A 13,294-nucleotide genomic window follows, 5' to 3' on the forward strand; every position below is an offset into this window, starting at 1 on the left:
CTTGGCAGCACTGCAGATCCTCCAAGTCAGGGGAAGATTGTTAATTTTTGTAATAATGGTAGCTTGTTTTTTATTCTAATGCTAGAAAGGAGTTGAGCTGCTACCTGCTTGGCTTTGTGAAGATCAGTGCACCAACAGGGCTTTGTGCTTTGAAAAAATCTCAGAAAAGCTGCTCTGTGTGCCTCACATGATGAATGGAATTCAGCTAATTGGTGTTTATTAGAAATAAATCATTCACAGTCTTTACATCAAGAACACTTTTGTTCCTGGGTCAGATAGATGCTTCAGCAATAGAGCAGTTGTGTCAAAATGGCATTTTAGAATAGCATCTTTCAGATTAAGATTTCAGAGATCTCTGATATTTATGTTTTTTGGTGTGCTTTGCAAAATTTAAAAGCAGTCTTCTGTCGCATTCTGAGTACTGTTAATAGTCTTCCCTGAGGTGCTGTCACTTAACTACAGTGCTAATCTATTTTGAACACTTGTTTTTCCCAGTATTACTTAGACATTGGTCATGTTTCTGTGTGTACGTTGCCTTTTTTTGGTTGTTTATGTCCTGAGTTAATGAGGTAGAAGATAGTTCTGCATATGTAAATGTAGCTTGTTCCAAAAGACAAGGGTGAAGTCTCTGCTGTGCACGTCAGACCTGTATTTGTGAATGGTGATTAAATTTTTCTTTAACCTAGTTGTTACAGGAGCTACCCTGAACTTCCTTGATGATATCTGCTTAATGGGGCTCAGTATAACAGGCATCATTTGGTCTGGTTGTGGCAAGCTATTAGAATTTATTTTTGGAAATCATTGATAATGTAGAGTTTCTAGAGGGAGTATTCATTGCTTATTAAGATTTGTGTACTGCTTTTCAGTCACGAATGCCTTGTGTGTGTTATTTTGGTGATGAAGTGATGTTATAGTTGGCTTTAAAAAAAAAAGAAAAAGAAAAAATGTTTAGCTAATCTATGCAGTGTGATGTTTTTGAGTGTCATTCCTTTCTCACAGCACAACTTTTTTTCTTTCCCTTGGCTCCAGCTGGGGCTGTTTGTAGATTTCAATCCTGAAGAGATGCTGCTGGGTGCAGAGGAAGGTGGGGATGATGGTGACCTAGAAGCAGAGCTTGCTGCTATCACAGGAGCAAAGGTGAAAGAAGGGAAAACCAAACCAAAAGGAAAAAGTAAGTCTGAGTCTCAGGATTTTATCTACTGACAACCTGAATAATTTTTTAAAGATTTATTTACAACTCATTGCTTTATCTGAAAAGTTTTTGCACCACTTGTAGAAGCTGTATTCACTTTAAAAGGTTACAGTTGTTGATGCAAAAATGTGTGAGAAATTTGTCTGTGTTCTTGTTAACATGGGGAAATCATATATGATGGCTAGCTAATGTAATAAAGACTAAATAAAGGCCTGCTTGTTAATTTAGTGCATGGAGTCATAACATGTGGTGGTAGGTGCTAGATGAGTTTAAAATAGGAATCATGTTTCTTGTGCAGGCTGGATTGATCGGTTGTTCTTTTGTTTAGAGTGAATTTACTGAATAAGCCTTATATTCTTAGTCACTTGGATACTGTAACTAAAACAAAATATTCTAGGAGAGAGATTCTGGAAGCGTTGGAGTTACTGGAAGGATCTGGTAACTTGTGTTATTCAGGAGGTTTAGTGTTTCTTGGAAAATATAGTTGTTATTGTTAATATTTTACAAATCTACTGCTAATCTGTCTAATTGTGTTTACTTACAGCTGTGCAATGTTTTATAGGTATTTTGTAAGCTACTGTCAAGATTGTTGCAGAGTAGGGCAGTTTGCACGTGGGCAAGCTCTGCTGCCAAATTAGTATGTTTTTTGGAGGGGCAGGGTGAGCTGGTTCAGGAAACACAGCTATAAAAACAAACTTCTCTTGTTGTGCTAGGTTTTCAGCTGAAACACTTCCTTGGTCTGGTCACCTGCCTGCGTGAACACTGCTGTGCTTACAAGGGAGAGGATAGCTGAGCACGTGGTGCAGTAACTGACTCCTAGATTCATATTCTAGAGCTGTGATAGGTAGGGAAGAAGTGATCTGTCTACCTTGAGGTTGCAGGCAGCAAAATCTGTACTGTCGCAACATCTCAAGTACAGAAATCTCTGCTATCTGCAACCATAAATGTCAGTTGGTCAGCTACTGAGATGCTTGAAATTCTAGCCTCAACTTGCCATACTGGGTTGGACTGGAACCAGCTATCCAGGGAAGCTTAGTTGATGCTTTCTCTGTCGAGGGGCTTCAGGTAAGGGATAATCTGACCCTTGAAGTGCAGCCACTTGCCTGCTGTCCTGATTGCAGTTTTGCTGTAGGTCACATAGACTGGCAGTGTGTTTGATAGAGGTACTACAGCACTGATAGAGTAACTTAAATCCTTGAAGCAGAATGAACTTTGGGTTAATTTTCATCTGATTCAGCAAATTCAGGGGAGGGGTGTGATCTCTTTTAGTTCCATTTACAAGGCCAGATTGGATGGGGCCCTGGGCACCTTGGTCTGGTATTAAATGAGGAGGTTGGAGGCCCTGCATGTGGCAGCGGGGTTGGAGATTTACGGTCCTTGAGGGTCCCTTCCAAAACTGGCCATTCTGTGGCAAAGTGAGACACATGTCTGCATAGGGGAGTATCAGAGTCATTTGTGTGGACAGTTGGTATTTGTGTGCAGTTATCTCCACTTCTGAGAATGTGTGGAGGAAGTGAATAGTTGAGGAGGTTTCAGTTAAGCATGGTATGAAGTAAAGGTGAGAACTTGGCAAGGAAGAGCTCAGAAGAATTCTCAGGGTGAAGATCAGGAGCCTGGAGAAAAGTGACAGCACAGTGTAGCAGTAATGATATGGAAAGAGGGAAATCTCAGGGAATGAGATGACAATGCATAAAATGCAGAAGTTTAGTTAGGAAGGTGGAAGAAAGTGTTTTTCCTGATTTGTATAGCAGATCTCTGGCCTGCTCTTGCTTTTGGGCTGAAGAGGAGAATCAAGTTTCAGCAAGTTTATTGCATTGATTCTGTGTCAGAAGAGGGCCAGGCTGGGTTTTAGAAAAAGGTTCTGTACCAGAGGACAGTGGGCATGGAACAGGCTCCCCAGGGCATGGCTCTGAGCTGCTGGAGCTCAGGGAATGTTTGAACAGTGCTCTCAAACAAAGGGTTTGTGTTTTGGGATGTTCTGAGTGGGGCCAGGGGTTGGACTCAGTGATCCTGGCGGGTCCCTTCTAACTCAGAATACTCTATGAAAATGTGAACAAAAATTTTCAAAGCAGGAGTGCTGAGATTCAGTGTCTGCATCTCATCCATCTAACTGCTGAAGCTGCCTCTCTTTGTGAGCTAACTTGATCAAATCCATGCGTGCAGGTCCTTGGGAGCTGGGGTACTTTACCTCGACCGAGTTCAATATCAGGGAGAGTAGAATTGGGAAAGAAGTGGGAAAAATAAATAGTTTGTTGTTACTTTGGATCAGCTATGGAGTGTTTCTGTTCCATAGAGAATCAGAATTTAATCTTTCAACCAAAGTTATACCACCAATAAATTACATCTTGTTACGGGTAAACTGATGTGAGGTAAAGGATGCAGAACAGAAAGATCTGATAAGGCTGCCAAGACGAGACTTTGTTAACATGCACAATCATGTCATAAATACCTTTTATAAGTATCTGTCATGAGCTTAAAACTAGTTCAGATGTTTATTCCTACTGGGAACAAAGGCTGCTTCAGTAATTTCCTTTCATGGATAGAAGCATGTAGTTGGATTTATTCATGGATGGTTTATATTAATTTGTTCTTGTGACACCATTGTATTTTATCTTAACCTGAGGAATACAGTTTTGACAAAACATCTAAAAATAGCCAGTATGATTTTCTGATTTTTCTGTGGAAAATTGAAATCTTACATGATGACACTGTAATTATTGCTAGTTATTTCTGTAAGTAATCTCGCAGGGATATTTATCTTAAATCAGCCTAGGAACTTAACTAGAGACTTCTAGTAATTTTTCCCTGAGCCACTTGTTTCATCTAGACCTACCTGTTTGTCTTCCTCAGTCTTAAACATCAGTACTGTGCAAACCTGGCACAGCATTTTTCTCTTCTATGTTTTCTGAGCACTGTTGTGTTCCACCATATATACTTGTTTATTGTGGTGCTCATCATTTTGCAGTTCAGGCTCCTTGTTTTAATGAGGAGCCAGGCTATCAGATGCAGTCATTGTGTTGTTGCCCACCTTGGCTGTCACTTCCAGAAATGCTGTCACAGCTTTTCTTTTTCTGAGATGTTCATTTCCCCAGTGTTTGCCCTTTATCCATGAGTATACCCTCATTTACCTGTGACTCTTGTCAAACATACAGAGGAAGCAAAGTCACTGCTGTCTTTCAGCCAGTAGATACACCTTCAGAATTTGTATTCAATGACTGCATAACTGTTGTCCAGGGCTTATATCTCTTTGTGGTTTCTTTTGCAGCTCCTCTGCCCATGGATCATATTGAAAAGATGGCTGCAGAGTGCATGAAGGACCTGAATGAAGATGAGGAGGAAGCAGAGGATGAAGACTTGGAGAAAGATACAGATCTGTTGGTATGTACAACTTCGTTAGCAAGAAGTTTTAGCGTGCAAAATATTCCATACAGGGATACAAGGTTTTGCAGGGGTTTCACACACTGCACAACACAGTTTCCTAGCTAACATTATATCACTTCTGCTCTTCTGTTTGAAGAGTTAATCATGTGAAACCCCTCCCTCCCCTCAGGAGAAGGAAGGGGAAGAAAACCTGATTGAGATAGGAGAAAGTAATTTATTAAAAGGACTGTGAGATAATACAGAGAGAGTCAAATCAAGTCTTTATTGGCAACCCTCACCAACTGGCTTCCTGGAAAAGATGACAGATTAACTTTTCACACCACAACACATTCAAATGTGTGATAGTCTGAGAGGAATAGGAGAACAGTGAGAATCCCTTTCTGTGTCAGATGGTGCAGAAAAGGATCAAACGTTCTCCTTAGAGTGATGTGCATGACTGTTTTGCTATTGCTTGAAGTAATGCTTGTCCTGAGAGGCAGATGCCAAATAACTCCTTTTTGACTTTTTGGAAAGGAGTGTTAGGCAGCATTTTTAACATCCAGTGTTAAAGGATGATTTTCTGAAGTTTCATAGGTTTTAATGATGTTTTGAAAGTGCTCCTCTAGCTTCAGATCTTTAACCACAATCTTGTGTGGTGATCCTTGAGCTGCAGTCTGGTTTTTAGTATCTGGCTTTTCATTGTGGATACAAGTGGAATTAATGGAAGCAATTTCTTTAAAATAAATACAGAAGTGTCTGAGATATGAGATGTTAAGATTCTCTGTGTTTAAGGTCCATCCAAAGGAACTGGAGAGTTCAGTTGTTTTGTGTTTTGGGGCAGTAGAAAATTTTGAAGAACTGTTGACTTTTGCTTCAGGCAGAATTGCAAGAAGTTCTGGGGGTGGAAGGTGAGACAGGAAGCTGTGAGGATGAAACAAGAACAATGGAGCAGTCTGTAGCTGAAGCAGAAAATGAGCAACCTGAACTGCAACCACAGGTAGGAGAGAGCTTTATGTTTCTGACAGTTTTGCTGAATCACTTTCATGATAAACATTAGCACAAGGGTAACAAATGAGAGAGAGACCCATTTGTCCTCGAGGGAAGGAAAAACTATTGCAGTCTTCTCTGCGGGAACCAGTGCTGTGTTTATAGAGTTGAATGATTGCTTTTTGTTTTGTTCCAAGGATGCCTTTCAGTATAAGCATAGAATCAAGGAGGTAAACAGAATCCAGCATGCCTTACACCTCATTTTGCATACGAGCATGTAAATAGCTGTTCAATTCTAAAGTTTGTGACTTCCTTCTCTGACCATTAAGCTGTGAGGTGAGATAGTGAGACCTGTTGTAACTCAGTATCTTTGACATCTTGGTGGATTTTATTTCTCAGTAGCCTTAGCCTCCTCAGTTCAACTTGTCAATCCTCATGTACTTAAATCCATTATTCAGTTATTGCCCTGTTTTTGTTGTGTGCTGCAGATTCCAGTGCCCTCGTGCATTGTGCCCATTAATGAGTCTGTCAGAGTTGCTCTAGAGATAATAGCAGTAATTACATCAGTAGCCACCTGCAATGTCTCTGTAGCTGTGGAGTGTTTGTAAGTAGCTACTAATAACTTTGCTTAGGCTGCTTTTGTCACAATCTCAGGCTGTAGGAAGAAGAATTCTTATAGTGAAACCAAGTAGAAGAGCCCCTGAGGGAAGTAAGCCAGCATGTTTGGAAGAGGAGAAAAGATTTGTGCCAAAATATTTATTCACACCCTTTGCTGTGTGGTGTCTGAAAGGCCTCACTGTTCTCCCTCACCTACTCTCTGACCACATGGCTCCCGTTACCCTGTTGGCTGAATTTGCTAAATGTCTCCACCCATTCTTCTCTATTGCGCCTTTGAGAGAAAGCCCAGAGGTGGATCCAGGAACTGTTAGTGTAGTACAAGTGCTGCTCTGTTCTAGAGACTGCTCCTTCCTTCTGTTTGTTGCTAATGTGTGTTTGAAGAAGAGTGCTTGCTTTTCAGTGCTGTGCAAAAGCTCCTATGGTTCGAAGAAGTAAGTTTTCTTGATTTGTCTTATTATTTCTTCTGAGACCACCTCGCTTCCTGCTGTTACCAGTGAGCTGCAGCAGACAATAGAGAAGAGAATTGTTAACTATAGGACGGCAATTTCTAACACAAAGGACTTGGGTGAGAGTGCCAAACTGCGGCGGTACAAAAGAGGCCTTAAGGTAAGTTAGAGTCATAAGTTGTGTGAACAAGGAGGTGACAAAATCGGTTCTCACAGGTGTAGTTCAGTCTTTTCAGATGTGTGAAATTGCTGAAATGGGAGAGAAATTCTAATTCACTGCCTTGAGTGAATTCAAAAACATTTACTAGTGTTCCTGCATGCTAAATACGCAGGTAAAGTGTACTTTCATATGTCTGTGCATCAGCTCTTTTTCTGCTGAATGTAGCTAGTGGCACTTGGAGGCAGGGAATATGGTAAATGCTGGTGTTGAACATGCCCATCTAGATCTGAATTTTACCTGCAGTGACTGTTACTTGCACTCACAGTTAGGAGCTTTCCTAATGCGTACACCTGCCATGATACCCCTTCCACTTGGTTCTGTGAGACAAAGGCAGGGTGTCTCACATGGGTGTGCTTGAAAATGAGTGAAAAGGGATTTTTCATTAGGACCGTTATAGATTGCAGCAAGGAGCAGTTTCTTTAGCTCTGCATGTTTTCAGCCAGGTGGCGTGCTTGCAGTTAGTTTGGTAGTGCTTGGTGATTGCTGCTGTGCAGTGTCTGTTTCCCTGTTCTCTGATCTCCTGCATTGTCTCAGACAGCAGCAGACTGTCTTGCTAAGCAAAGCTTTATCATTCAGTGAGGGAAGAGTGTAATGTCTGTTTGGCTACCGAGTGTGCAGAGGGAGTGACTGAGGCCAAACCCAGGAAAGGAAATGCACAAGGGATGTTTCTGTGTGTGTCCTCTGCCTCTTTACTCTGAATTGAATGTACGTGTAACCACCTGGCCTTTGGGAGAGCAAGAGGGACAGCAAAACTGGCTTGCTCACCAAATATGGAAACCTAGTGCTCTGTTTGTCTCTTCCTTTGCTTTGTTTTTCAAGGTAGGGAGTTTCCATGTGCTTAGGTGGTGTAGCTAAGGTTAGTAGACTGGATCTTACTTCACTGCTCACAGTTCCTTAATTAGCTAGATGACTCTCTAGCAAATGACGTATAGTTATCTCATGTTCTTGACTCCTGAATCTGAACTTTAATCCCAGAGAGTCTAATTCCATGTTTCAAGTAACACGTGAGGAGGAGAGAGCTGCGTTGTGTTGCTGGGCTGGTCTGAACCCCAGCCTCACATGCTGTTAGTAGGATTATATGTCCCACTGTTACTTAGCAAGTCAAACAGTGCCTCAGCTAACTGAGAGTAGCAGTGACTCTGGCACTGATGAGATGTTGTTGTCTTTCTGTGCTTCAGTTTCAGTTTCTGTAAAACACAGATGAAGTAAAGACTTCTGGTTTGGCTTTAAGACCAGGATGCTTCTTTGTCTGTACTTTAAATTAAAAAAAGTAAAAAATAAAATAGTTTCTTTAAACCCTTTCTCTGCCACAAGTAGGAACTGTGTGACTAGCAGTTAACCCATGTTAATGATGGTGAGAGCTTCTTGCTGTAAGTCACCAGCCGTGCCATTTCATTTGCTAGTGTTTAATGGCTTTTCTAATCCCCACAAAACAAGCATATGGACTCCTTCTTTCCCTAAATCCAATTTCGAAGTGACATTTCAGCAATAGCTTCCTTGGAGATTGTCTGTTAGAAAGCTGACTGTGCCACATCAGCTGTCTGATACTTGTAGGTGCTGAACTACTTTCAATTACCTAGTTTGTGTAGCAAGTCTTTTGCACTGTGTTAATCTGATAATTGGGCACCTTTCACTAGTGCTGATGTTGCCCTTGCAGAAAAAGAGGGAGTGCTAAAGGACATCCGTGTCTAGTGGTGGGATGTAATAGATCTCACCATGAGTAGGGGAATTAATTCATGTTTTAATGATTTTATGCTAGCACTATATTTGATGAAAACACCTACCAACTTTGGTGTTCTATCTCTCCCAGACATTGGAAACCATGCTGGCTGCAGTGAAGAGAGGCAAAAAAATCAATGAGGAAGAAATGCCACCACCTGTTGCAACAGGAAAAAGCTCTTCTCACGTATCTCAAGCCACAGGAGCAGAGCAGGAAAATTCAGGAGATTCAGTCAGTGTCCCACCAGAGAGCAGAGCTGAGTCTTGTGCAGGTGATGAGCAGAAGACCTCACATGAAGCAAAGCAGCACCTGGAATTGGAATCTCTACAGAGTCATGCTGCTTCTAGTCCTACCCTGGACACAGGTACCATAATCTGAGAGAATAAGCTGTTGCAGTACTAATGCTGCATCTTTCTCCATTTTCCAGCTGTGTTGCAAAGCACTGCCTATGTCTGCACTTCCCTGCTGAATATTTCAGATAAAGTTGGCAGTGGGATAGTGCATCTCTGGCAGTGAAATCACATGTTACTATAGAGCTATGGTCTGTACTGTATCAATATGTTCAATCTTTACTGTGTCTCAGCTTCTCCAGTGTAACATGTGGAATTAGGTGCTTTAAAGATTTTTGGAGATCCTGATTAAAAAACTCTTTTTTCTTTTTTTTCTTTTTTTTTTTAACTGGGGAAAGTGGGATTGTCAAGCCTGGTAGGACTGGAAACTGAGAGGAAAAGCTGGATGTGTGACTCAAAGGTAGATGTGCAGATAGATGAAAGTAACCAGAAGTACATCTATTCCATGCTCTGTGTAAGTCTCAGTATTATTTTGTTTTCACAGGTGTCCATAGCAGTGGCACACGAGAAATACTACTTAAGAGGCAGAAGGAGTATAAGTTAGCAGCTCTGAAAGCCAAGCAGCAAGGGGACCTGGAAAAGGCAAAGGAATACATGAAAATAGGCAAGGTATGCACACAGAAAATCTTGAATGCTAAACGTGCCCTGTGCTGTACCCACATACGGTGCTGCTGCATTCATTGATGTCATGTCTTCATTGTGACAGCTAGCAAGTGTTGGCCAGACTAGAATATACCTTCTGTTTTGTTTCTGTGCATTAGAAATTTAATGTGGTCTTGGAAGCTCTGGACAGTGGGCAGCCAATAGACCTCCAGAACATGCCTCCACCTCCTCAGGGTAAGGTGCACCTTACAGAAGCTTTTAGAAGTCTGCCTGTGCTGTAATGTGAAATGGTTCTGAATTTGATTGTGAAGCTGTAAGAATTAAAGATCACTGAGGTCTGAGACTTCGTGCATGTTCAAATTCTAATCAAAAGTGTCCAAGAAAAATGAGGTATTATTTATATTAATCTCTGTGAATTACAAAGTTGGTGTACGTGTTGATGTCTAATTTTCCTTCTTTTGTAACTTCAGATAACAGGAGACAATATTTTAGTGGCAGAGAAAGGGGATGAGGGCAAATTCTCAAAGTTCACTGTAATACTTAATGTTGTTCTGAGTTTCAGCTGAAGTTTGTAAAGTTTCAGATTAAGAGATCAGCAGATATGCTAACAGGGATACAAATGATGGTTAATTTCAGTGCATTGAAATCTAAATCTTAGGAAGGTAAAACATTAAAGAGACTTGGATCATTGTAAGAGACTTATTAAAATGGATCTAGCATCATAACCAATATTTGATCTCTGCAAGTCAGTGTTTTAGACAATTTACTGCAAGTAGTGGATTATTATATTAAAAGAAAATAGATGACAGATTATTCTATTTCAGTAAATTATGACTCTTATGACTTCTTAAGTTGTAAACTGATCACCAGATGGTGTTGGAGAGAATCCTCTCCCATGACATATTCCACTGTTAAACACGGAGGGAGTGGATTTTTTTTTTAAGATTGTTAGATTGTTGTGAGTCTCCAGAATGAAACTAGAAACTGGTTTTCTTGTTTTCTAAAAGTAATCACTATTATTTGAAACTTGGATTTCTGAATAGATGGTGTTACTTCCTTCCCTTTTCAGCACACCTTTTGTTGCTGGGATATTTTAGTCAAGTTAGTGATTTTTTTCATGCTTCCCATCTGCCAAGGTGGCAAGTTGTGTTCTGTGAGAGAATGCTTAGAGTACCTGAAATGCTTTTACTTTGTTTCTTCTTCTTAGTAAGCAGCACAAACCTGAAATAAACCAGTATTTCACATTTTTCTACTGTAAGGCCCTTTCTCTGAATCTTGGGAAATCTAGACTTATCTAGCCACCCAAAGATTCTTTTGAAGCTGAAAAGCTTTCTGATAGGAGATCTGATCAATGCATGATTTTCTTACTCATTGGTGTTTACTTGCTGCTTATGGAATGTGCTGTGAATCTTCCTGCTTTCCTTGCTTTGCAGATCTTGAAAGCTTAGGAAATGTACAAGGTACATCCAAGCAAAAGGTTCCAGCTTCGGTGGGAAGTTCTCAGGATCTTGCAACACTTGATTCCCAAACCCAAGAAGCTTCAGGTAGGACTTCTGGGTTTTTGTAGGAAGCCATAAAGACAGCAGGGCTGGGAGGTGTTTTGAGGTCTGTATTTTCCAGTGAAGTACAGTAGGATTGAGTATAATCAGCTACGTTCTAAACCTTGCTGCTGATCCCATCTTGATTTTTGTTATAGACCAGTAATGAAAGTAAAAAATTCATAAACTTCCTTCAGAAGAGTTGTATGTAAGAGTTTTCAGCAATAGCTTTGTCTCTGCAGGAGGTAAGGAAGGGTAGGAAAAAGGCAGCTTTTATGTTTTGAAGTCAGAATGACAGCTTTTCATTGTCTTCCTTATTTCAAGCTTCCCCACAGGAGCCAAAGACAGTGCTGGAAGCATTGCAGCAAAGGCTTGAAAAGTACAAGTTGGCAGCAGCACAAGCTAAAGCAAGTGGGGATGATCGGAAAGGCAGAATGCACGAGAGGATAGCCAAGGTAAAATGCAAATGTAGCAAGCTGTTTGCATCTAGCAAAGCTGTTGGAGGTAATTCTCTTGTTGAAGAATTTTTCAGGATAAGTCATTTGTGTATTGTCCTTTTATTTGGAAAGAACTTCAGTGTAAAAGCTCTAAAACCTTCAGTGTAAGGAAAAACAAAATACAAGTGTTCAGCTCTACTGAAATAAAACCAATTCAGAGGCAGGGCACGTACTGAAAATAAGAAGTAGAAAGAAGGTAAAGCTCAGTCTTTCATGCCAGAAGAATTTAAAGAATATGATCTCTGTTTCTGAGCTGCAGAAATTGTAGAGTTGAATTCTGATTCCAAGACTGCTGCTTATTAATATGTCAATGAGGTAATTTAGAGATTCAAAATTTTAGGAAAGCTTTTGTTTCAGAGCAGTGTTTTTACTTCCCTCTGACATTTGTTACTATTCCAGAAGGAGTTTGTAAATAATCATTGAAGCAAGATTGTCCTCAGAATTAGAGAGTGGTGGTATGCATATACAACTTAATACCAAAATACTGTGTATTCTGCAATAGTTGGGGTAGTTAAATATAAATGATTAGTAACTTACAATTAACATAAAACTCCATTTTATGTCTTATTGAGTGCCTTTGATTTCAGCAATACCAGGATGCCATAAGAGCCCATAAAGCAGGGAGAAAAGTTAACTTTTCTGAGCTACCTGTTCCTCCTGGTAAGTGTGACCCTGTGTCCTAATTGCAACTTTTGTACGTGCTCTGAGCTCTGCAGGAGTTGTGCAGGTGTTGCCTACTCATCCCATGAAGTGTCTCCTCCTTTTTTCAGTTCAGTTGACTGGCATTTCCTTTTGGTTAGCACTGAAGAACACATTTTAAAACTGCTCATCAAAATGCTCTCAAGCTTTCACACTGGTAAATATTTTTTGACAGTGCCAGAAGTTGAAAGCAACCCTGTTTGGGAGAGTTAAGCAACGTAATGATGAGCAGATGATGATGAATGTAACTCTCTGCTAGTTGTGGAGGAAAGGATAAACTTGGGATGTTTGGTCTCTCTGGGGTAGGAGAAGGTTTTTGAAACTGGAAGAATTTTACCTGATGTTTCCCATTCTGTTTTTTCCCAGTAACAGCTTCAGATCTCTGTGTTTAATTAAATATCTCCTTGCAATGCTTGACAAGTCAGATGAATGCTGCCATTCTCAAGGCCAGTAAAAGTAGTGTACAGAGATGAAACAAATCATGCCTGTGTCACACTGAGACAGTGACAGAGACAGAAAATGAAACTCCATGAGACATGTTCTCTCTTCTTTTATCTTCTTAGAGTGCTTTGTCTATAAAGGTTTGGGCAAGGTCATCTATGAATACTTCATCTCTGGCTTGCATGATACTGTTTCTCTTCTTGGGAGAAACAGTTCCTTTTGCCTTGTGTGTGATGCATTCTTGTGATAAGATGCACCGTGCAGCAAAATGCTGCTTAGAGTTTCTAGTTTGGGGGAAAAAAATCCTCACAAGGACACAAATCAGGTGGCTTTTTGTCACTGTCAAATGTGGCAATGGCAAACTCTTCAGCAGGAGTAAAGTACATAGTGGTAAGGTAGGCAGTGCCAAGTGTGCCGTGTTGTGCTTTCAACAGCTCCTACTTTGGATCTGCCCCTGAAAAGCAGCAGTTCAGCAACTCATGCTCTAGGACACAATCTAATTCATAGTGAACATCAGTTGTGGTGAGAGTGAGGTACTCCAGGTTTAGCCTTCTGAAAATATGCATAACTGCTCATTTTCTTCACATAGCTGCATGTTTTCTAGTCAGGAGTTAGAAGCTATG

At 40.5% G+C, this 13,294-nt stretch overlaps 1 protein-coding gene across 2 annotated transcripts in view; it reads left to right on the forward strand.

Annotated features, from left to right (window-relative positions):
* CC2D1B (coiled-coil and C2 domain containing 1B) overlaps nucleotides 1–13,294 on the forward strand; it is a 33,624-nt gene that overhangs the window by 3,405 nt on the left and 16,925 nt on the right. For both annotated transcript variants that reach the window (XM_048946915.1, XM_048946914.1), the window contains 10 exons: nucleotides 1,030–1,171; nucleotides 4,458–4,570; nucleotides 5,430–5,549; nucleotides 6,626–6,763; nucleotides 8,634–8,907; nucleotides 9,378–9,502; nucleotides 9,655–9,730; nucleotides 10,930–11,040; nucleotides 11,359–11,489; nucleotides 12,119–12,191. In XM_048946915.1, coding sequence (XP_048802872.1) covers nucleotides 1,030–1,171; nucleotides 4,458–4,570; nucleotides 5,430–5,549; nucleotides 6,626–6,763; nucleotides 8,634–8,907; nucleotides 9,378–9,502; nucleotides 9,655–9,730; nucleotides 10,930–11,040; nucleotides 11,359–11,489; nucleotides 12,119–12,191 — 1,303 coding nt within the window. The remainder of the gene's footprint in view (nucleotides 1–1,029; nucleotides 1,172–4,457; nucleotides 4,571–5,429; nucleotides 5,550–6,625; nucleotides 6,764–8,633; nucleotides 8,908–9,377; nucleotides 9,503–9,654; nucleotides 9,731–10,929; nucleotides 11,041–11,358; nucleotides 11,490–12,118; nucleotides 12,192–13,294) is intronic.

This window comes from Lagopus muta, chromosome 5, assembly GCF_023343835.1.
Source record: "Lagopus muta isolate bLagMut1 chromosome 5, bLagMut1 primary, whole genome shotgun sequence".
In the NCBI taxonomy this organism is placed as follows: domain Eukaryota; kingdom Metazoa; phylum Chordata; class Aves; order Galliformes; family Phasianidae; genus Lagopus; species Lagopus muta.